General features: G+C 40.7%; 1 protein-coding gene across 1 annotated transcript in view; it reads right to left on the reverse strand.

Annotated features, from left to right (window-relative positions):
* The window catches only part of magi1b (membrane associated guanylate kinase, WW and PDZ domain containing 1b), a 161,771-nt gene extending 143,881 nt beyond the window's left edge, over positions 1-17,890 (reverse strand). The window contains 1 exon segment of the mRNA XM_051948779.1: positions 17,085-17,890. Within this exon segment, the coding sequence (XP_051804739.1) occupies positions 17,085-17,382 (298 nt within the window). The 5' untranslated portion in view covers positions 17,383-17,890.
* Positions 17,891-26,221: the final 8,331 nt, after the last annotated feature.

The raw sequence follows: 26,221 nt of genomic DNA on the forward strand, positions 1-26,221 counted from the left end.
AGCTTCACAGTCCAGCTTGGTAACATATGACAGTGCCATATATGGCAATTACTTTTCTTATCACGGTCAGGCCAAGTCTGGTTTTCCAGCTGTTGTCTGTGATAACATTGTTCAAATGTGTGTGCTGATTTCTTTGACCCTCAAGACTCCTGGGACCAACACGATCCAACGCTTGTAATAAACTCCCTTTCAAAAAAACAAAAAACTTCTATCTCCTGTTGTGAAGAGTCAACTCCAAATGGGCCTGTCATGAGCACTGCAAAAAAAAACAAAAAAGAAAAGAAACCCAGAGTCAGTGTGACAGAGAGAGAATACTACTTATCCACAGTGACTCAGCAAACAACTAGGCCACAATCCAGTTCCAACTGTCCTCTTATCAGCCCATTTACATCAAGAAGAATAGAGATCAACTGCTCCTGAAAGGAAACAGTGTGTCTGTGTGCACTCAGAGCCTAAGAGCCCCACAGGGAAATTAGATTTCTTGTCTAATTTATGAGCTCTGGAGCTCAGTAGAGCATGAGGACATGGAGGGACGTCTGTGTTCACCAGCAATCTTCTGCCCATTTGCGCCGACAAGTTTTTAAGAAAATATGCCATTCCCTACGTGTTAAACAGATTGGTGCTATACATCATCCGTATAGGAACGGTCATTACACAGCAAGGTGCACTGAGTGGGAACATCAAAGAAAAAGGGAGAGAAGGGGAGCTGGAGGACTGAGAGAGTGATCGTATAAAAGGAAAAAAAGCATGCTGAATCTGCACAAGGCATTTACAATGATGTAGCTGGCTGGGGAGATTCTCTTTCAGAAGCAAGTGGAAAGATGAATTCCGTTTGACAGTCCGTGTGGCCCTCATTTGCAGTGCACAGTCTAATTTGATAGCTTTCTGCAAGTCACAGTGGTACACATTTGAAGAGCATACATCAAAACAGTCCACACTTTTTGCCCCACACAACGCGAGAGACAACTTTTTACTGCAAAAAAGAAATGGCACTTTTACCGAAACGCATTTCGATGATTGTGCTGAACTCCACCGGAGTGTCCGGGCCATTGTGTTTTCCTATAAATCCAGCAGACGGGTGACATTTGGGTAAGGTGCAGGAGCATTAGTCGGAGTTCAGGCCATATTGGGGCCTTTAAAATAACTGCCAGTGACACACAGCAGACACCTGAGACACTAAAATACGAATCTGAGCCAGGCCCAGCTATGTAAACACTGCATTCCTGCACAGAACAGAGTGCAGGGAAACAGTGGTGTGTGAGTGTCAGAGAGAGAGAGAGAAAGAAAACGAGACGATATCCCTGCATGCAAACTTAAGGGAATATAATCTGCATGCATTAGGCTTACATGTTTATCCTAAGGGCATGGATCTTTAAATTGGAAAATCCCTGTGTGTGTGTGTGTGTGTGTGTGTGTGTGTGTGTGTGTGTGTGTGTGTGTGTGTGTGTGTGTGTGTGTGTGTGTGTGTGTGTGTGTGTGTGTGTGTGTGTGTGTGTGTGTGTGTACTTGTTTCTGCTCTTCCGGTGGGGACTTTGACCTGACTATTTGCTATAAAGGTGGGGACTTGTCTTACGGTGGGGACCTAAAATGAGGTCCCCACGGGTGGCAACACCGTTTTCTTGGCCATATTGTTGTTACTAAAAAATGTAAAAGTGCAAAAACGTTTGTTTAGGGTTAGGCATTGATTTGGTGATGGTTAAGGTTAGGGTTAGGAGTTAGATATGAATGGGAGTCAATGGTAAGTCCCCACCGGTATAGAAAAACAACCATGTGTGTGTGTGTGTGTGTGTGTATGAATTTAAACCCACAGCAGTAGTAATAGAGCATTACTAAGTTGCAAATGGAATTCCGACCCAGCCCACACAATCCTGCCCATTTGACCCAAAGCACAACAAAAAAAGTCCCAGATTGCCCACATGAAAGCCTTCCAAATAACATTAAGAGTATGATATGCATGGTAAACCCTCAGCTCCACAAAGCCAGCATCCAAATTGGTGTCAGCTAATCAGTCTGCTACTGAATGATGACAAAGCCTATGTATCAGGTCCTAACCTTACTTTATGGCACTACAAGTATCAAATAAGGCCTGTAATGATGCTAGCAGTGACACAGCGGTCTGCACTCCTGTCGTTTTTCTATTTTCTGAAAAAGTTAATCAATCTGTGATCCACAATTACAGGCACGCACCATGGGTGAGTGGGAAATGTGATTTCAGATAGATTTAAGATGCCAGAATTGCACACACAACTGCCCCAGTTTGATAGCGCAGCCTCTCCGAATAGGAATATATTGTGTAATGTGCGTTTAATTTGTTTCCGAGGCTTGTGTTTTACTTTAATTACAACTACAAAGTATAGAGTGGCTTGCTTTGAGATTTGTTTACGATGCTGATGTGAGAAATTCAAGTATATTAAATTTTGAGATTCAGGCCAAGCATTTCTGTCAGCGTTTGTTTAGTGCGGTGTAAGGAAGTAATTTAAGTCACTAAAAGCAGCATTTGGTGGTGTACACCGTAAATGTAGTGTGTCACGAGGTTGTGCATATGGTTGCCTGGATACAAAGCCTGCCATTTCAACTCAAGGCTAAAAGGCCTAACTCACAAATCCCCATATCCTGATTTCATTCTGAAAACTCTGACCGCAAGTTGTGACTCGTCTCTCCGTTGCTTTGATGCTTGTTAAGTTTTCATCCTATAAGACCAGCTGGATAATCAATGCTGACCACTACAGAGCATACAGCCACCAGATGATGTTCAGCTTCTTTATGTTCACAAAAAAGGGCATGAATCCAGATGACTGTTTGCTTCACAGACACAAAGTGGTGATAGTTTCTGAAATTAGAACACCCCAATACGAGGTTGCAACATTCATAGATCTTCATAATAGCATGAAATGCACATCAAGCCACGTTCATTATCAAATTCATAGACATACAAAGTCAAAACGCCTTAAATCATACACTATTAACCAGAAAAATAGGTCAAATACCACACAGAAAACTTGTTTCCGTCTCTCAACATGTAAATGCCATAATGAATCAATTAGAGGATTCAAGGGAATGCTGACACGGCAGCAAAGAGCTTGCAAAAACATTTTTAAAACAATGTTATACCCCAATTTATTAGGACAGACACTTAAAGAGTGACATTGCTTTTATAGAAGTCGTATTTCTATGACTTGCATCGATTTGCAGCAGCAGGGCAGCACTCTGCTTCCACTCACAATTGCTTTTTTTTTTTCTCATAAGCACTTTCATGGGGACAAAACAAAAGCCATAGCTGCAAATACAAGTGCTAATGACGTCCATCCACAGAGTAGAGGCACAGAACAAATTATAGCATTATTTTTGCTTACACTGACAGTCAGACCGAGCCCACAGAAAGCTCAAAGCCTGTTTTATGCCGAAAGTGAAGGAGAAAGGACCTCCAACTTCGTAAAGCATCTCACCAACAACACGTGCTCAGAAGACAGACAGGTCTGTGAATGTGATGGATAACAGAATTACATCAGACCCCTGCACTCACATGCCTAAAGGTGTGTGAAAGTGAACTTTTTTCACCAATACAGTTTGACATGGCTATGTTTTCAACGAACTTACACTGTGGCAAACATCTCCAAATGCAAACGCGGTATTAACACTGGTAACGTTAACAATAACATGCAAGCTGCTAAAAACCAGGCATTACTAATATGCAGATTAACAACAGCAGTTATAAATGATCTACTGAACTCCTGCAGAAAGAGTGGGTGACTTAAATGTGCACTAAAATACTGCTGCACTCGTCTCTGCAAAGATTTAACCTTTTCTAAGCAGCAGTGTGACATGTGAAGGTGGGGAGACATGAGCATGTCAAAGAGCTGGCCTTAAAGAGTTCCTCTAGTTCTGCACATGAAAATGTAAAAACACACGCTTCTTTTCGCATCCTGCATTGCACCGTTTTGTTAAGTTAATGTACACTACTATTCAAAAGTTTGGGGTCACCCAGGCTATTTCATGTTTTCCATGAAATATGACTGCACAAGGGTTTTATAATCATCGGTTAGCCTTTCAACACCATTAGCTAACACAATGTAGCATTAGAACACAGGAGTGATGGCTGCTGGAAACATTTCGCTGTACCCCTATTTATATATATTCCATTAAAAAAAGCAGCCATTTCCAACTAGAATAGTAATTTAAACACATTAATAATGTCTAGACTGTATTTCTGATTAATTTAATGTTATCTTCATTGAAAAATAATGCTTCTCTTTCAAAAATAAGGATACTTGCAAGTGACCCCAAACTTTTGAACAGCAGTGTATCTATTTTTATGCATTCAGTTTTATGTCTTTATTAATCCATTACTTGACCTGACATTTTTGGGTTTTTTTCCTGTTATATCATTTCAGTATTAATATCAATCTACCGGTATTTAGACAGGTGACAGTGTTGTTACTTATTTGTTTAATGACATAATTACAACTGTACAATTCCTCCGAAAAGCTCTTTTTATGCCAAATTAAACTCGTCCATATTAAAACATCATCACTTCTTTTATCCTTAGCTGCAACATCATGTAATTTTTTTGCAAATATATCAATCTAAAATTAATTTTAGAGCAATATCTCAGCAAAACATTTAGTAACTTATAATCCTGACAAGAAACGCATAATAGTGCCACATTAAGCGTGAGCAGACCGTAAGAAGGGTTTTATATTCATAACCCTACCAGCAGCATGGCAGGAAAAGAAGCGAAGGTCAACCCCAAACTAACTGGATCCGACAGACCGCATAAGTAAGTAAGTTCAACTGGCTGGTTGTTTACAATCATTTTTATTTGTGTGTTATAACAGCATAATGGCAAGGTTAAGTTACACCAGAACCCGGCCCTGAATCCATTTTATATCTGCTGCTGGAGGAAACGTTTTGAAAAATTGCTTTAAGGAGGATAAAATTCACACATGCACAAAGATTAAAAAAAAAATAAAAGAAAGCCATGGTGAAGATGCATACTGGCTTCTTCTTAAAAGATGAGGATTATTGTAATTGTGTGAAAAGTCAGTCGAAATTTACTTATGAAGTGCAATAATACCAGCTCTAAACTTTGATTTTCAAGATCTATCGTAAGGCGTTTACGGTCAAATAACGAGCAGGGTGATGACTATAACACTGAAATTTCTGTTAACAGAAGATCAGATGGTCTAGTTGGGGTGTTTCTGCCTTGTGCTCAAATTGCATTTGTGTTCAGGCTGAGCTCTGAATAAGCAGTGCAGTTACAGAACGAGAAAGGTGAGCTGCCGTCGCTGATGTACAGAAGGCGTTGCAGTTGTCACATAAATCGACGACATTAGACATTAACGTCTGTGACTGATGACAGCAGAGAGAGAGAGAGAGAGAGAAGCTGGACACCAGCGCCCTCTTAATTAAGACTCAATCCTTTCCCTGTCTTTGCTAATTAGTCTCCGCTTGTCTAATTAAGATACTATCAGGAAGCTGTTACATTTTACTCACGGTACTGGTTTAATGAAGCCTGTACAGTAAATGGTGAGTCGATGGACTGCTTCCGGAGGAGAAAACGAGGACAAAGTCTTTCTATTGTAGTTTTCATACAGTATGCGCTCTGACCTTTAAGAGCTAATATTCATGCTGACCTTTATGTTGCACTATCAGACGCACACAGTGGGACAACGTAACTTTGTGCTGCCATGGTGCCTTGTGATACCAAAACAATCAAAGAAGCCGACCTGTCCCAGAGCTGAACTGTGCTTTCAAGGTTGTAAGCAACTATTTAAGTGTTGGGTCAGATGGTATCTCCTAATAATTTGTATAATCTTGAATGCCAATGGCATTATATTGTGATATGTGCCCAGTCTCAGATACTAAGACCACATGAAGATGAGCGATATTCAATCCTGTGAGGCACGTAAACTCTCATTTACTGCCCCGTACAGTCATTGTGGAGGTGTTGATAAAGTATTAGCGACGCCTCCATCTTCAGTGTTTTGCCCTAAGGAACCTGACAGAACCAAGCCCACACATGTTCAAGAGCTACTGGACCTCTCACCCTGTTATGTTTTTTCTCTGTGAAATTACAGAGAGGAGTTAACAAGTCATGATTAAACAAAAGCTCCTCCAAAAATCTCAAATTGAGGCATTTGGAGACAAAATGAGGAGATCCGGGCCAAAATCGCATGCAGTTTCTTCAAAGTTAATGAAGTTTGAGTGAGTCACACTGAGTTCTTCTGACAGTTCTTTAAATAATTGTGATAAAGATCAACAGCTTTATTTAATAGTCATGAGATCTTAGGATAAAACTGAAATGAAACTAAGTGGAACCTATATCTGATATTTTTTAAATGATACAGTTCTAGCTAATGAAACTATTTTCTCTTGAAATTGCTAAAAATGCAGCTGAGGCACATTTATGTAGAGTTTTACAGTCCGACACAGAGATAGCAGATAGTTGTGATAGCTGTAGGACAGCGTGCCATTTGGCCCTTAGCTGTTAACCAGTAATAACAGCTCTGAATTACTGGCTGGTTCCTCCTGAACATCTATCAGAGCTGGGAGGCCACCTGTGGAGCGGACACCACCATATCTACCCTGCCATCATCACACATTACCACCAACCATTTGGTGCCCTGAAGGTTTCCAGATAATTGCAGCACACACATGCTCTGTCAATCAAGACTGCTCGAGTGCTGGTCACCATCACACATTTCCAGATGGAAGAACTGCAGGCATCTTCTTCTCAGAAGTGTCAGTTTCAGTTCAAACTACAGAAAAAATAATTGTACTTTACCATGACTGTATAACCCCTGGCTTTATTGCTGTTGTAAATGGACTATTTCACTTACTAAAGCTTTAAATGCAGCCGACTTGCCGCTGCTCATGCCCCCTTCAGGAAGAAAACTCTCTCTGGATCCACATCGACAAAAGGGCAAAACAAATGACCACATGGCAGCTGATGAGGGTGTGAAACCAGGGCTTTCTATCACTTCTAACTTTCTTCCTGAGTGATAATTTTACACTCAAATATCACTGAATTCACAGAACAGCCATTTTTAAAAACTTATGTCTCTGGTGAGTCTGTCAAACAACGCCGTGATTATCAAATCAGTAATTTAATGGTGCTGTAGCAGCTTGGCAATGAATCTGAAGTAACTACTGCTAACAAGTAGTCTCAATGGGCTGCATTTGTGTCAGTATTTCATACTTGTTCCATAGTCTGATAACAGACACAGAAAATCAAATAGATAAGAACAGCTTTACCAGGGATTTGGCTGTATTAAAGTACAGTAAATGTGATGACAAAGAGCAGGAGAGAAGTGAACAGATGTAAACACTGGCTGAATGTTTTGGTAGCATGGAAACCCAACTGTCTTAAAGTTTCCATCCTTTCTGAATGTGCCTCAGCTTTACAGCTTCCACAGTGCGTTGACTTGTGGGCATATGATCAAAGCTAATGGTAACATTTGTCACATTGTCTGTACAATGTCCAAAAACTACAGATTTTTCTTTTGTTGTGGTGACTTTCCCAACAATACTAAAAGTAATCCATGGGGTCTTTCCTGCGTTGTACGCTGCTACAAAGAAACTCAGTAAAATTGTTACAGACTTGTAAAGCTCAGAAGTCATCTAGTTATATGTGCCTGGAGGAACACAAGCACTAAGTGTCTTCATATTTTCACAGTTTCTTTTTTACACCTCAGAGTTTCTAAAAAAAAAATAAAAAATCTAAAACACAATAAAACTGGAGTTTCATCATATGGGAACTTTAACTATGCTAGAATCCAGATAGGTGGCTGAACTACTAATAACTGAAGGTTTTCCAAACACTGCACTGAATTTTGTTAGACTTGGACAAAGCCAAGTTAGCCGTTTTCTCCCGTTTCCATTCTTTATGCTAAGCTAAGCGGCTGCTAAACGCTTGGTACACACCAGGCGTAAACTAACCGTGACGTCACCCGTTGGTTTCAACGCCGAGCAAATGAAGCCCGGATTTTGCTACTTCCTGGTCGCCGTTTTGGATTTTCTGGAGCCAGTGACGTAAAAAGCGTCATCAAACAGACTGGACCGGAGAGCAACTAGGGGCAGGATTGGCTGAGGACTCTCTTATCCCGCCCACATTTTACCGCAGAGGCTTCTGTTGCTGTCTATCAAGTATAGCCACGCCCCCTGGCTCCGCCAACTTTAACGATTTATTTAAAATTCAGTATTGATTTATTTTAAGATCGGCCACCTGATCTCTCATTTTGACCATGAAAACTAACGGGAAAAAAATCCTGAGCTGTAGAAAATCAGTCTATCAAATTTTATTTTTTCCAAAAATGAATTGGGGTCTATGGAGAAAAAGCTTTTTGGAGCCAACCCTAGCGGACGGCGTGATATTGCAAATTTTTGACACTTCCGGGTTGGCTTCAATTCTGGAGCCAGATGCTACGTCCACTATATATACAGTCTATGGTACACACAGATCAATGTGTGGTATCAATCTTCTCATCTAACTCTCACCAAGAAAGTGAATACTAGTTGCAAGTAGGTGCAGTAATTCCTCACTGACTATACACATCAATTACTAAATGCTTCCAGGAAGACCACCACTGTAGACTCATCAGCAAATACATGAGAGGTTATTTGCAAACCACAAATCAGAGCACATTCCCAATCTGTCTTCCTTCCTTCCTTCCTTCCTTCCAAATCTTTCTCAGTGTTTTATTTACCCATAATCCATCACATTCTCCCTGCACACTCGTTGCAATCCACATAAAGCCGTTTCCCAGTGCTTTGCCACACAATGCCATCCATAACTGTGAAAAGACCTGTTCGACAATTCTTTTCATTAGAGGACTTAGGCAGGAAAAGGAACAGGGTAGGGGGGACTCTGCCAAAATGGGCTGCCCCTTAATAAGAGCCATCACAATTCCCATACTCAGGCGACAATAAGCGTGGAGAGAATAGATAAAGACTTTAGAGGGGGAGAGATAGAGAGCAGGCGAGATGAATGGAGCAAAGGAAGATGAGCAAAAGGAGGAGGGATGAGGCAGTGTGGCTCGGCAGGGCATTGTTGTTGTGAGCCACATAATTGCTGCTCCAAGAAGACTCTGGGAGTTTGGGTCTTGTGAGTGCGCTCTGCCGTGGACAAACAGACAGACTCATGTCTAAATCCTCTTAATCAGGGCGAGACCATTCTCTAAACCTGTGGATACTCCTTTGTTTTGTCTGCGTGTGCATGTGATTGTGCATGAGTAAGCCTCCCAAAGACTTCACATTAATGGGATTTGTGTAAACAGACCCCACGGCCTTAACCGGACTGTAATGAAAGGTAAAGAAAAGGAGGAAGCAGACTGGAGGGGAAAAGGGCCTTTATATTCCAATGAGCCTGAGAGATAAAGGATGGATTTTCTGGGTGCAACCACAACTAGAACGATAAGAAGCTTTAACGACAACTACTAAACTCCATATAAATGCCTTTTTACTGTTGTGTATCTCAAGAAGTCAAATATGTTGGCAGGTTGGCATTACAGAAACATGAGTAAGAGTAAGTACAAGCACTTAACAACGCTCTTCTGTGCACACGTACGGTCCCTGCTGGAAAGAACTTATAAAACCTTCAACTTCTGAAGAGCCTAGTAGCAGTTTTTTCTTGAGCACATCAACTTGCTACTGGCTCTAGTGTCAGCCATATTAACAATGCTCACAGCCACTACCAATCCCATCATTTTGCTTCCTAGTCATGCCTGCTAGAGGCATAACCACATCTCATCCGAGTTTAACAGCAGCAGAGCTGACAGAAAGACTTGGCCACGTCAGCTCATCTGGCACGCACACAAATAGATGGGCACACATACATACACACAGCGCTACTATCTGCAGGCATGCATATGATCCTATTCCCCGCTTAGCACTGGACAAAGAATAGAACTGAAGTGACTGCAGGTTGGTGTCTTGGTACATAGCTTCATTACTCAGTTACGGACTTCACATTCAACTCAGCTGTAAACACCCCCTTCACAAAAATTCATTCAAACCCAGGCTCAACCACACCCATTCTCCACATGTGAGACAAACTTGGATTGGTGAAAGCCCAAACAGAACACTGGATGTGATAAGTGCCAAGGAGGGTGTACAGTTACCCCAAACACTGTAAAACTGATCAGTGCTGTAAACTGGGGCTGCAACTGACCGTTACCACAATTATCAGTTAATCTGCAAGCAATTTCCTCAATTAATCCTCTGAGTCCAAAGCAGTCACATTTTTACTCACTGTAGGTTCATTTTTCAGTTCAATACAAACTTCTCAATGGAAACAGCCCAACCATGTCTAGAAGCAGGAGAAGAAGTAGAGAGAACTGAAATATGCCTTTTGTGCAGTATAGCTAAGTTAGCCAAGTTATTTTTTCTGAAATTTGAAGCACATGAAATCATCATACACAGCATTTTTTCCAAGTGTCTCCACGGGTTACCAGCTCTGAGAAAAAAAATGGCAACCTCACATACTATAGATATTTTACTAGTAGAACTGTTCTTTATTTCTCCACTTGCTTCTTATTTTCTCTCTAAGCACGGCCTTCAGTTCAACCCAGTTCAGCCGAAAACTCCCTGAATTTCTGTCATGTGACTGCTGTTCACAGCTGAGTCACTAATAGCTTTTTGTTTATGCCAAGGGACACGGAATTTTTTGCTTTTGGGGCTGAAACAATTCCTCAAGTAATTTGATTACTAAAAGGCTTTGTTTAATCCACTAAAGACTACACTATAAATGCACAATACAGCGTAGATGTCCACCGGTGTTCCGCCCAGATGGTTACTTCTGTTGCAGAGTGCGCTCACTTCCACTTTTGATACTGTAACGTGTACGCCAAGCGAGGAATACCAAAATGGAGATGAGACAGATGATTACTTGATTAATCACCAGAATAACTGATAGAGTACTCGATTATTGCAGTAATCGATAACTGCAGTCCTATTGCATATAGTTAATTTTTGGTGAATTTTTAATTGCTGCGTTTAGAATAAAGGGATTTAAATGAACCATCATGATTGTAAGCTTAGATGTGAATCATTCTTGAAAATGCCACACATGAGTAGTTCAACGACTGTCAGAAAGTTGAAAATTAGACAATTCTTCAGGCTTCACAGAGAAACTCTTTAATTCTGGAGATTTTTTAAAGATGTTTTGGGCTTCATAGGGTTAAACTGTTGCAAAAAGCACTTTCATCAAGCCTAAAGTAATGTTTTTTTAACTCATGTTGTCCACAACCTCTTCAATCTCAGGCACGCATATTTTCAAGATCTCAGCGCTTCATGAATAAAGTCTTTGATTAAGACGTTCACCTGTTCTGAGGTTGGAGGCTCCCAGCTGGGGGGATTATGCTAACCAGGCAGTGGGATTGGCGGCGTGGGAATAAATGGAGGCCATTTGAGCAGATTTGTCAACTCATCCTACACTTTGGCTGGGTTAACACTTACTTTACTGCACCAAAGCAGCCCGATATTAAGCTTTGGGCTTTCATTTCACTGTTTATCTAACACTCACGAGGAGCTCATCATTTCGTGGTCTGACAAATGAAAGAAAGCAAAGCCCGGTTAATGACTGTGTTAAAAAATCCCCGAGAAGTGACCACCGATAAAAGAGTGTGTTGACAGATTGCTGGTTTGGAATTGGACTGGAAAGGTCTCAAAGGGAAACTGTAAATGAGCTCTTCAGCCACTTCCTTAGCGATAGCTACAACAGCTAAAAAAAAGCAACGGATGCTTGTGTAAAAGAGTTCACTGCCAGTGCAGAGTGAAGATCATTTGGGGGGGAAAAAGCAGCTCATAATGTCTTGTGGTTTAAAGATCTACTCTTTTCAAGAACTTCTGGCAAATGTGTCTGTATTTCTCGAAGTTTACATTCCTCTACTGCACATGTGTACAATTTGAGACGAGCAGGCTTCAAAGGGATCTGCCTCCCCGCCTCCCCATCCTCTACTAAACTCCCTATCATAAATTAGTCAGCCTTTCTCTTCGCCTGACAGTGTGCGTAACTGCAAGTGCCAAGTGTGACCAATTCCCCATTCACACTCAGTACAACAGCCTACACTTGAGCCAATTAGGAAAAGAAAGACGATTTTTCAGCAAACAAGAGGACAGACTGTACACATGTGCATATGGACCTCCTTAGTGGGATTACAAAGAAGAAAAAGTGCTGCATTAGTGAGACAGCATTTCACGGTCTACTTAGATGGTAACCGAGTGGCCCTCCAGCGTATCTAAGCGCAGAGCTTAAGCCGAGCACCGACAACACAATTTCAGTTCAAAGCAGGCAGGATGCTTATACTGTACACATGTGACTTCTCTCTCCGACTCTGACCCACACACACTCGCATAAATATAAACACACACCCTGAAATTAAAACCAGAGATCTTTCCTAAAGCCGGCTGTAAGGGAGGAAGCAAAGTTCTTCCACTGCTGTCAGAGAATACAAAGGTGGAAGAACAGTTGAGGCGAGGAGGGGTGTCCAACTTCCTGCTGAGAGAGAGGAAATAAACACTTCCATATGCAGTCCCTACCAGAAACACTTGCACATATTCACACACACAGCCCGGACTGAATGCAGAGACACAGTGTTGTAAATTTGTGCAGGAGGGCCCTAGTTAGCAGCACGCACCGCCTTATGAAAGGGAGAATATTTTCTGCTTCCAGAAATTTATAGCCAGTAAAGCGTCATTCATCACATCAGCTCTGTAATATAATGAAGCTCGGAAAGAAATACACGCCTCGCGAGCCGGAGTTGGGGGATTCCCAATTGGTCAGGGAGAAGGATGGCTGGTTTAACGTGAAAAGGATTCAAATTTCTCGGGTGTGTGTGAGAGCGTGGTCACGTGCGGCAAATCCTGTTGACTAACATGACCCACACACAGCATCTAACCTCCGCCTGGGGAAACCCACGAACTCTGGGCCACTGTGCTATTTTTCATGTCCGGAAAACACACATTCGTACACTGACATGAGCGTTAAAATCCCACAAGAGACCATCACTAGCTACAGTTGCTGGTATAATGTTTATAATATCCACATCACCCACCTTTAAATTCAAGTATGATGCTCATCTTACACTGACATGCACTAAGATACACAAGATCACACACACACACAAAGACAGCATCATAAATTATTAACAGAACCGGACTGTGTGCTAACGCCAGAGAGAGCATGACACTAATTCAGTCTCAATCTGAACCCTCTTTGTTGTGATTTTGTGTTTGCACAAGCACATATTAGTGTGTCTCTTGTGTGTATTAGCCATAGTTTGCTTGCATATGTGGAGCAGTAGGTCATGCTCTTATGAAGATTATCCATAAAGAAGCTCCGGGGGTTTATCAGATTGACACCATAATGTGAGTTTTTGTTTGCAAACGCAGCAAACTGTCAGTGTCGTTACAGTGCATCTCCGTGTGAGCGTTAAACACTGAAATGCATTAGGACAAGGTCAATAGCTGCTTGTTTGAAAGGGTGAGGAGCCTGTATGTAATTACATAATCCAGTTATTTTCCCACAGCTTCTGCACACTGAAGTGCACTCTTAATGGTTTGGGCTGAGCAGCACAGTTAAGGGTGTGTCATCTGCAGACTAAATGTGTGTGTTGTTCTTTTTCACCGATACCCCAAGCAAACATGGCAATCTCTGCAGCACAACTCCACAGGGCCTTTTATCAGCTCAGACTTCAAGTGCGCATGTGTGCTAAGAGGTCAGCGAGAGTGCTGAAAGTCCCGACGTAACACTGTTCAGCACGTTTCCTTCATGCAGCTGACAGTCAACAGCAGCGCAGGCTCTGTGAGTAACAGTGAGCCGAGACAATGGAGCGGTACCTCTCCTCACATCTCGCACAATTAAAGTGAGAAAATGGCACAAGCTCTGGGTAAAATTAGGTCACTTAGATTTTTACAGATGGCCCTTGTTGCCAAGCATATTTTCCCAATTAAGGCTGATTAGGGAGGGAAATTCCCAGACAGCGTGAATTATTAAAAACTTGAAATGGAATCTGATCATGTGATGTTGTACGGCAGTGACACCCGACATTCCCAGATGGGTACTGGAAAAAAAAAAAAGAAGGGGGGGGTGAGTTTCCTTCTATTGTTTAAAGTCACTACAAACTACAGCCAGAATGGAGGATGAAGCATTGTTAACTCTACACTGGTGACCAATGGGACACTTCCCCTGTCTGCATGCTGTACAATAACAAAGATTCAAGATCCAAAAAAAGCATTCCACAGCCAAGCTCTTGAAAAAGACGTCCACCTCTTGACACTCTGATCTACTGGATTTACTTCTCCTGCAGATGGAGTTTTTTCCAGAACTGCAGCTAATGAATGGTGGGCAGTATGTTAACCAGGATCCGAGGATGAACAAAAACGCAGGAATTTTTGAAAATGGAACCAAACTAATATTGAAATGTCAACATTTGTGCCGTTAGTTTTATTTTTAGAACACTCTCACTACTTTCAACCCAAACTCGCGCTTCATTTCACCTCATTAGATCGTCTCTCTGGACTGTGTGGGCTGGTAAAGACTGACAACGATTGAAAACTCCCCGACTCTTTGTCCCAAACTTGTCAGAATGATGACAACTTACACCTTTTTTTATTTCTATAAGCAGAGGCGTAGTTGTCCCGCCAGTCAAAACATCAAAGAAGCTGCAAAATGGGTTGCATTCTTGCGTTCAGTTACTTTTAGGAACCTACGTGTGATATGTTTGAAATGAGCTGAAGGCTTTGCATATACACGTTGTTAAATTCAAGGGGTTTACAAATCAAAAAAATGAAAGAAAATATACATTTAAAGAGGAAATAAACAAAAAAACAACAGATTTTAGGAGTAAACTATGCTTATATTTGTGCTGACTGTGCACAAATTGAGAAGTTAACAGGAGCATTCATGTTTTACAGAAACACAGAATCCTCAAAGCCCCGCTGCATTATATTCCACTGGGTTTTAAATCTTCACCTGTTGCCAAATCATGTGTTTTTTCAGCTTTGCATTATTAAAGACATTTGAACAACAAACTGATGCACAAAAGAACAAATTGGTGAAGAAAAAAAATCACAATAATAGAGGAATTGATGATGATTGAGGACGATGCTTAGAATTTCAGCCCTCACTGTTATTACCAACACCTGTGGTTCCGTTTGGCAACATCCCATAATGAGCAGCTTAGCTCCACCTACCTTTAACATGAACAGAGGTCTAACTATCCAATAAGTGAAAACAGTGCAGGGCCTTAAATCTCTAACTTATGTTTGTATTATTTTATATGTAAACGTACAAAGTTTACTTCGATCAGCGTCACAATAAAGGTCCTATATGCTAAATTTTAAGAATTCTACTTACCAAAGGTGAACTGATTGGTTAACAAGGTGTCATTTAGAGAGAAGGAACTGATAAATGATATCTGCTTGGGTGGTATTTGTTTAAAATGAAAGCACACAACTGTCCAGTGCTACAATAAAAAAAACTTAGAGAGGAGGTGACAGCAGCCTCTGGCTTTGTCAGAGCTGGGCTGTTCCCATCCCAAAGTGGACAAGTGGAAGGTTGTTTTTTTTTCCTGCATTTGACAACTGAGTTGAAGTTATTTTTCAGTTAACTGATTTGTTGCCAAATTTTTGTTCCTTCTTTAAAACAGTAAAATATTCTTGGGTTGTGGCCAAAACAAGAAATTAAAGGATGTCATCTTGGACTTTGAGAAACACTGATTGACATTGTTTTAACTACTTCCTGGTGTTTTATTGATCAAATAACTACTCGATTAACGTAACTGAAAAAATAGTCAACAGACTGACTGACAATGTCAGTAATTGTTAGCTGATGCCCTAATTTACAATAAACAAAAATAAAAGATGTTGAGTAACTTTTTGGAACTGCAACTAAGGTGTCCAATTATCATAATCCTGTCCTGAAATTAACAAGGAGACATTTGGGTGTTAAATCCAGCATGTAGCACCTTTTCACAACACTTCAGAACAGGCCCGGCCGATACTGCTGCCAGCGTTCGCAGGTTGTAAATATGTGAAATTGTCCTTGAAGAGTTGTTGCTCTTTTGTGAGCGTCTCTACATGAAGCTGGAGCGGCCCAGCCTGGCTCTGAGCATCCCTTCAGCGGTCTGTGTTACCACGCTGGGAGCCTGTCAGAGTGGCTCAGTGTCAAAACGCCCAGCCCTGCTGAGCAGAGCTGACCATGAACTAGCCAGACCAGCCACACTGGCCGGATGTTCAGCTTTTGTTAGACGCTCGATGTCCCCATTCCTGTTCGGTGCTGGAAAAAATGTTGCTCGTCTAGCCTGTTTGAGGAGTTATCATATACAGGTATTGCCCAACAGCCACAGGTAAAGAAGGCCAAGGCCACTTTAGCTGTATGGCAGCCCATGTGTGTGCGTTCTCTAAACTGATCTCCTCATGTGCAGTTTTCTGTGATTCACCTGATATTCCTACAGGCCTCTCACCTAATTAGAACAACCTCAATCCATTTAAAGTCATGGAATGAGTGACACCTCTGAGGATGATTATTTCAGGTGATTGATGTCTGTTCTTCCTCTATAAAGATGGTAACTGGAAAAACTCAGATCTACTCATTAATCATCAACTGAGTCGTTTAAAAGGACACAAAGAACAAAAAGAAAAGCTGAATAAACAAAGTGTGTGCTGTTTCAACTTCCCTTGACCTGACAGGTGGCATTTTATGTACTCAAATACCTTCAAAATTGTGTAAATTTAACGCAGCCTGGCTGGACTGGTGTGAAATTTCACAGTTTTTTTTAAATTGTAGCACCACTTTAAAGTCTGATGAAGAGATATATCGCCTGGTGGGATTCATTTTAACACAAATATCAACTTTAAAAGCGGTGCCAAAACTCTACATTACTTAAGAAAATGTGTCTATTTAGGTAGCTTTTTAAGGCTTTTAGTACATTCTGTGCAAGCCGAAATGAAGATTGTGTTCGTCTGTTTTGAAAAATGTGATTTGGAAAAACATTTTCAAACGCTTTCATTCTTGAGCCAAGTGAGCAACATTAAAAGGCCAAACATTCGAATGGAGTTCTGTGTGCGCCTCCTCCAGCTCTTACCTTGCCTGACAGTTTTCAACCTGACGGGACCTTTGCAGTTTTTTATCACGGTCTGCACGTCGTACAGAGGTAATCCCGAGATCGAGAGGTTCTCCACCTCCAGCAGAAGTTCCCCTTCGTTTAATGTTCCACTTTTGTAAAGCACCACATCCTCGTTAACTTGGCCGATGTAGGCGAACTCTCCGTTCTCCGCGCCGCCGCGCAGCGCCACATTCAAGTCACCGCGGGCATCTTTGGAGACGGAGACTTCGTTCACTCTGGAGGTCCAGTGGTTCTTCTTTAACACGGGTTTGGACATTGTGGACAGTTTTTTATATCTATGTATAATGAGCCAAACCGGGCGGGCTGTGATAAAACAGTCACAAGCAGCGATGCCTCTCACAGAGTACACTTATATCCGAGAAAAGCGCAGCAAACTTTCTTTCTCTTCAACAGAAACATGAGTGACTGTTTTGTCCCACCAGCTTCCTCCGTGGCGGAGAAATCAAGCCATCCCTGTGTTCTCCGGAGTCCCTCCTTTACTGTGTGGATATTGTTCTCATCATTTTCTTAACATCCCTGCAGTTTAATCCTCCTTTATCGATGTCATCTTACATCTGCCACGGTCCCACTCACGAATCGTGTCCAATTATTAAATCCCCTCAGTTGCTGGTAAAAACTCACTTTCTGGGTTTTTTTTTTTCTTCTCTCCGCTTAAAAGCGACTCAACGCTTCCTCCTCCTCCCACGGTGTTCACTTTCCGGGCTCCTTTATCCAGGTACGTGTTTCTCTGGCGTGTTTAGCGGACTCTCATCGCTCTCTGCGCGCTGCGTGCTGCTGGGAATGTGTTGCTGTTCGTGCTGCCTTCAAATGCTGTCGGAAATGTCGGTCTTCCAATGGGAGGTCACATGAATTACCGCCTCAGCTGTGGGTGAAGTGCACATTATGCCTAAGTGAAAATATGTGACCTCGTCTCATCGACCACAAATAGCCCATTTTTTTAAAAAATACACGAGTCTTGTTAATATGTAATTTTATGTCATTTATTTGCTTTACAATATTTTTTTTACTGTTTTTTTGCTTCCGGTATTTTTGGTTAAGGCAGAACCTACAAATCTGTTTTAGCCTCTCTACACTGGCTCACAGTAAATGTAAGTTTAAGATTACTGTTAAGGCCCAGCTTGGTCTCGCTTCTACTTATATTTTTGACATTTTCCTACCATGTGCACCAGATTTTTTTTCTCTGTTCCAGAGGCTCAAAAAAAAATTCAAGGGGACACAGCATTTGCAGTCAGGGCTTCGAGGTTCTGGAACAGTCTACCCAAGAAATCAATTGATCTCTTTTACATCTCTTCTTCAAACACATTTCTATGTTTAAAAAAAGTGATTGAAACATTAAAAATCAACACACTATCTGTCATGTTTTCCACTACAAGAGCATTTGTAGATTCTACTCAAGTTTTTATTTCCTTTAAGCTGTCATATATCTAGCTATCTCTGTAAAAACAGACACACAACAGGTAAATATGTTGTTTTTAACTGTCTTTTGAGTTTAGATGACAATGTCTCTTGTATCGTGCTGCCTTTTGAAGCTTTATGTAGCTTTGATTATGCAATTGCTCCACCAATAAAGATTTTTGTTAACATTATTTCTGTTCATTATTACTTTAATTATTATACAGTTCGTCTTTGAATTAAATAAATTAGGGCCGAATACAATACCCAGTTTGTAAATTGTGTCCCTATGTAGCAGACGTTTTCACACAGTACATTCAAAATAAAGTAGCACCTATAACCACTGCATGGCATTAGCTATTTCTCTATTTTTGAACACTGTTGGTGCAATATTTAAAGTCGACACACTAAGTTGGGACACAGACTGTTTTAAGTTTGAATTTCAGATGCCGGAGTCTATAAAGGGCACATGAAGGCAGCACTATTCCAATGAGCGCATGCGTGCTGCTGAGAGCTATCTTGGATGTCCCTTTTACGTAAAACAGCTTTTGGCTTTTGGCTTCCCTAATTTAGATGCTGGTGTCAGTTTGTTTACTTCAGCCAGTTGAGCTACATGTTGTTAAAATTCACTACCTGCGTGTAAGAGGTGCTGTAAAGTGTGTGTCAGATATTTTCTGACATTTAAATATTTGCATAGCAGCTTCTTTGTCGAGATTTTTGTCAGGGACTGCTCAAAAAAGATTTTTTTTTATTTACTCAACAGCCCTGATGTAATGATTCTGACTGAAATGCTAATTTGATCACGACCTTGTCAGTCAGTGGTTAACCCTGTGATCCTACCTGTCAGGATTCCTGCATTTCAGGTTAGACAGGTGGCACGCCATGTTTTCATGCTCGCCTGAAACCTCCCCTCTCCGTTTACACACTCCACTGTGTGTAATTGTCCCTGACACTGAAATGTCTGCAGAATTTGTTGTTTCCCTTACAACACACTCACATTTTTGTGAGTCAACCATGCTGCAGAAGGCCCTTTTTTTCTGTTTACCAGTATCACGATTTCTTACTTACACAGAAAAACATTTGTGGGCAGCATTATGAGTCTCATGAAAAGAAAGAACTATCATTTTAGTTATTCTGAAGAGTCGATCGGTGAGTCAGATAAAGACTGAGAGAGAAAAGACAGGAGGCCATAATCCAAGAATCAATGTGAGAAAAAATAATGAGATGAACAATAGACTGACGGTGGGCTAAGACAGCAGGGATGATCAGACTGATAATAGGATCAGATGGGCTAGGCCTCACCTGAGGAACTACATCAGCTTTTCCCAACCTAAAAATAACAGAGGAAGAACTTTTGGTCCTGTGGGAGTAAAAACTATTCTCCTGGATGGGACGAGAATATAGTCAAATGCACTTTAAGCTCAAACTTTATAATTTTCACTTCTCTCTTTCCATTATCAGCTGCTCATACATGAAATGCATGATTAATATTTGTTCAGTTTGATGCAGTTTCCTTCCAAGGAAGCTCTTCTCGCAAGCAAGGGATGAACAATAAACATTAATATAGAAAAGTACTTAAGACATAACTCGAGACGCAAGCGTTTTGAATTATGAATGTCTTCATTCATCCACAGAGTGCCATTAAACTAAACAGCCCTAACACTGCATTCCTAACTACCCCATAAAAAATACATTTAAGCTATTAAGTAGTACAAGACACAAAAAGCCCAGTCCTTTCCCTGAGGCAGCGTGAGGTAGATCCTTCAGTGGTACTGGTTAAAAGCAACTAGTGAGGGGGAAAAGGATGATGCACAGACCAGGTTGATGCATGTCATGATCTGAAAAGACAGCAAGAGTCAGAAATACCAGATTGTCAGAGCAAAGTTAGTTTTTTGCTGTTTTTGGTTGGCTAAGTCTCCAGGAATGATACATTTCAGCTTAGTTGCCAAATCATGTTGCTATAATTAGATGTTCATCACATGATGCATACTGGCCCCCAGACAATATTTCTTTATTCATAACAAATCATTGGAAAAGGAACAAAACTTGAGCATTGCAAATCTCATAAAATGGTTCTTTGAAGTATCAAAATGTGGTTCATTTATCTGGAAAAATGTGTGCAGAGGACCACCAAGAAGTCACCAGATTTGAGTTCTTGGACATGCTTGGACATGTTCTCAGTCAGCTCAAGTGGGGGTCGATGTTGGCTAAACTTTAGAGGTCCAAAAGCACAGAAGGAAAGACTAAGGTGCCATATCCAGTTTCCCTTAAAGCATCTATCATGCTAGCAGTGTGGCTCTATGATTGGAAATACTGGTCAGACAAACTTTATGCCAAATTGAAATATTGCAGGTTGTCGACTAAATGGATCGCCATCAGTTTTGGTGCAGACATTAGTGTGTGAGTGATAGATAAATAATTTTGGCTCTGACACTTTTAGTACCGTCTTTGGGTCCAAATTTTGTCTTTATCCAAGATGTTGTTTTAAGACCAAATAGCTGCAAAACTGACATTCTCATCAGCCCCAGTTGTACTTTGCAACTAGTGTTAGTGTAATAGTGATCATACCTGTGACACGTACAGTAAGTAGGTCACCATTGTCACTGTGAGCATCTGAAAACACCCTTAAGGCTACATGCAGTTTTACAAACTGACTGCATGAATGTAGACTTTTTGGCCTCATTCCAAATCACATGCTTTTGTCTTTTACTTTCCATACATCTACATACACCTGCTCTTACAAAGTACAACATACAGTATGAATACACCGAGCTTTCACCATCGCAGTCTGTAGTGCAAAATGATCATCAGTCGGTGCGCTCTTGGTGACTCTTGCCTACACTTGTGTAAGACATCCCAACCTGACACAGCTGCATAGAAGATTGTAGGTGAGAGTTTCCAGAATTGTACACTGGTTTTCATTCTGCAAAATCCAATCAGATTTAGTAGAACATCCAAGTATTTTGGCAGACTGCATTTAGCATACTATGTATCGGGACATGCTAAATCTTGCACTGATCTACTGTATAGTACGGTGCTTTAGGTATCGGAACACTCCTTTATTCTTTAATGTTTACATTTCTTAAAACTGGAAGTAGATACCTTCATTTTCAGGCTTTGAATCCGTTATAAAGAAATTAGAACGCCTGTGGTTATTTCATATCATCCAGCCGGCACATGATAAGTTTTCATTTCCAGCCGTTGCCCCTACTTTAACACACTAGCTTAATGTAAGCTTTGCTCAGTCTGGGTTAGGTGTTGGTGTGTTTGTGTACGCTCAGTAATGTCTATTGTGACCTCCAGTGAGGGGGGGGTCAGCCAGCTCCTCTGCCAGCTTCCTGTCATACAGTGTCACCCAAATAAGATCGACAGAAGCAGACACGCTGCCACGGGCCTAAAATTTCCTCTTCCCTTACCACCCATCCATCAGTCTGTATATGTCAGCGTCTTCTTTGTAGCATCCGCTGCCTCTCCGCATTTCACCGTCATCTTCTGTCTGTCGTTCACTCTGTTGCACGCATTAATAAATGCAAATCTTTGCTGCTGAAAGAGTGAACATGTACACAGGCAGGGCTTCACACTGTGATTTTTCTTGACAAAACAAACTATATTCATAATCCTGTCAGTGTTCAGCACTAAATTGCACATACACAGTAGAACTCATTATTACATGTGGTGGATGTTACCACTGGAATCAAAATCCTACCTATAACCTATCCACACATGTAAGGCTGTATGGCACCATGGGATCTACATATTAAAGTCCACCCCAGAGAATAGGTAATAAATGTCATTGTTAATCTTGAGGAGTTTTACAGAAAAGCCACAACCTTGTCATGGAGAGCTCTCATTAAAGCAGCTCTTCCCACCTCCTGCCATTGTGCCGCTGCGTTATGACAGCATACGTAATGAAAACCACCTGCACGAGAGCGGATTGTTTATCATAAACTATTATTAGCCGCCATTTCCATTCACTCGGCACGATGAGCACGGTGCCGCTGCTGACAAGTAATGACAGATTGAACTTAATGGCCAACAGTGATAATGCAGTCTTCAAATCTGACAGCTGCACTCTCATGACTTTGACATGCTACTGCAGCGAACCTCCACCATTAGTAGCTTTCATGATGTGTCTACATGGGGCTGAAGCAAATCAGTATTTTTTCCTAAGATTTTCTGTTTGGCGAGCACTCACTGCCTTCACTGGCTGGGTTAGCTCTAGACGTTCTAGACTTAAAAGTACCGGCAGTGTTTTGTCACCAGCACCTGAACATTCTAAGCTCTCCTGTAGATGGTTTTAAAAAAAACAGTTTCTTTGGGGCAATGTTTCCCTGGAGAAATCTGTAGGTTTTCAGGTATTTGCATACACAAAGTGGGTTGGAAATCGTTGTTTTAATAATGACAAAAGGAAATAGTTTGAGAAGGAAGCTCAGATCTGCACATCTGATCAATCGCAGCATGAAGTGGGTTTCAGGGTTTGTCACAGGGGTGGACCCAAATCAGGCGTTATACTCATAGCTGCTTTTCCACAGTCAACACGCTACTTACCCAAAACACAGAATTAGAATTAACTGGAATGTGTTTATATGCAGCATCTGATCTGGTTTCAAATCTACCGCCAATCAAAAATGAAAATGCAGTCGAGGTGCTACACTGGGCTCCATGGGGTTAATGCATGTGAGTCCCTCCCTTTGAAACTGTTGGTTGGTTCTGTTTTTATAGAAACAAGCTGAGAAATAGAGAGATCAGTGAAGACAGTGAAGAAGTTGGCCAAAGCTCATTATTACTATTATCCATTTGTAATGTTAGCATGAGCTATTGGTTGTTGTTGGGTTATGTTTTGTTGTGTCTTACGTATATAACCTTTCTTGACGTAAATAAAATATGAAGGGAAAGGGAAGGTTTGTTTTGTTTATAGATGCCGAAGGCCTGAGGACAGCCAGTGGTTCTAAATGCAGCATATAGAAGCTTTAATGTCATACCTTAACCCTGCTCATCTGTAAGAGCACACTTCCAGAACGTTTAATTTTTAGTAGGTTAAAGACAGCGACTTTTGGGCTTGTAGCACATTGTCTACCTTTTAACAATTTGAAAGAGGCATTGTTTATGTTTTGACAACGTATATTTAATGAATTATTGATGCCGGAAGTCCGTATCTGCGAATATCTTTCCAACTTTACGCCTAATAATAGTAGTAACTATGTTCATTCATTCACTGCAGAAAGTGTATTCAATCAGTATGCAGTTGAAGCTAAAGTTACACTCTGTGTGTAGATATGCCTGGATGTAATCTGAAGTGATTGGAACTCCTAATTAAAAAACAAAACAAAAACATTTGTCTTTCCAAAAACACTTAGTGATACACACACACACTGTGATAAGATCATTACAGTAACAAATGCATCAACAAGAGATGATAAATCCTGTTGAACTAAATACAATCTGCTGCTTTACTTTTGACCTTTCTACACCTACGTTCTGCTTCTCCTGCCATTATGTTGTGATTTTAGATGAACATACACTGACAGTAATGGTAGTTATATTTATAGGTATTTATACTGCTGAAAACATATCTGGGGGATATTTGATAACCTATGGATCACCTAATCTCCTTGTTTTACAGGTAAACAAAAAGCAACTCGTAGGAAGCTCTGCTCTGACATTCAGCCATGTCATCTGCTTTGAACAAAATCAAAGAAAAACTAAAACATAAAGAAGCTAATCCAATAGATCGAAGTACACTGTAAAATGTAATAAGCTGACTTTACTTTAAAAAGTCAGGAAACTGATTGCCTCAAAATTCCCAAGTAAAGTAAATAATTCATTTTAAGTTGTTAAAGCTGAAAATAACTGTGTTTAGACAACTCAGATATCAGTAAACCTGAGTGAAGTTAACTAAAAATCATTAGTTAGGTTAACTATAAAATGTCAATTTTGTTTGCTTAAATTTATGAGTCATGTAAATTAAGCAGTACTCGTAAAAATAAGTTAACTTTACAAGTTTAAGCATTCACCTTACTAGCAAAATATCAGGAAACTGATTGCTTCGATATGCTCAAGTAAGATGAACTTAAAGTGATAAGCTATTGAAACAAAGAAGGACAACAGTTTGAATGGAAACAAAGTTTAATAATGTAACTTTTTTGTTCAGAACACACCTTACATACAGGAGTTCTTAAAGTGCAGTCTGTGGGACAATGGCAACCCACTGAGTAAAGGTGACATAAAAATGCATGCTTCCTATAAAATATTTGATTAACAGTTAGAACAACCTTATTTAGTTTGTAACCCCACTATATGTCACTATAGTATATCACAATACAAAGTGGAAAATAGGCTAAATCACGCCGTAATGCAAAAATTGCAGGAACTTGCCAAAAAGTCATAAAACCGTGTAAAATTATTAAAAAATATTATATTTTTGTATTACATAGAAAGCATGTAATATAAAAGACTAATTTTTTCAGAAAAAAACTGACACGACTTTTTTCTTGGGAGGCCTTCAATCCAATACTGAGTCCCTAAAACAGCCCTCAGTAGTTAAAACTTTGAGAATTCCTGCTTAAATATCTCTGTTGACGATTGGTGGGAACTATAGAAAAACTCAGTAGTCAATTGCAGGGCCTAACATATATCTTAACATCAATAAAGTGAACAGCAGACATAGCTCAACTGTTTACAATCCACCTATTGCATGACTGCAAAATAAAATCATTATTTCAACTGACTGTGCAACTGTAATTCTTGTGTTTGAGCCAGCTCCCGCTAAAAACTACTAAGAGCTTTCTGATTTAAATTCTTAGTGGTTGAGTTTAGAACTGCATGCTGGGGTGGATTCAACAACATCGTCACACTCCAAAGCAGAGCACCTGTCTGCTGAACAGAGAATACTAAACTGCTGAAACAGTTGGTCTGTCCTTCTGTAAGTTAAAGTTAAACAGGAAGTGATTCATTGAGGATGTCGTCCATTTGGTCTCCTTCTTAACAACCAGAAAGAAAGAAAGAAAGAAAGAAAGAAAGAAAGAAAGAAAGAAAGAAAGAACATGCCTCCGATTTCTGGTGGCTGTCACAGATGTAGAAACAGGGAGAACTGTATAATGTGATGTTTCCTGACACCTGACCTTTCAGTACAACTGGAAGCAGCTTCTCTTCTCTCTACATCACCCCAAAGCCTCCTTCTGTTTGGAAGTTTCCAACATCTTTCCCTCCAAAATTTCACATTTCAGTCTTTAATGATTTCGCAGGCTTTTTTTTGTATGTCAAATGACATGAAGTGAACTTTGTATAAATATTTAACGGAGCTTCGTATTTCTTTTTAATGCTTAGGATCTCTGATGGGTCAATGAAGTCTCATAACCAGAAGTCTGAAAGTTTTTTTAGGGCAAGTCTAGCTCGACTTTTGCTTTGATGAATGAGATCAGACTGTTGCAAGACATCGTAGCACCATCCAGAAAACGCAAAATGTGTTGTGATGGATGAAAGCAGTGCCGTGCCCAACATGCATGTGTATCCGCAGCCTGCAGGCCACACGTGGCCTCGTATCATCCGTGGCGTGACATCATATTGCTGCACCGTTTTGCACATTTGAGAGGCAGCATCTGCATCATTCATAAGTCATTAAAACCATATGAACCTTTTTTCCGAGGCCTACCGGCGCATCGCGGCATAGCTCCCCGGAGTGGCTCCCCGCATTGTATAACAAG

Source organism: Acanthochromis polyacanthus, chromosome 5 (assembly GCF_021347895.1).
Source record: "Acanthochromis polyacanthus isolate Apoly-LR-REF ecotype Palm Island chromosome 5, KAUST_Apoly_ChrSc, whole genome shotgun sequence".
Taxonomy (NCBI): Eukaryota; Metazoa; Chordata; class Actinopteri; family Pomacentridae; genus Acanthochromis; species Acanthochromis polyacanthus.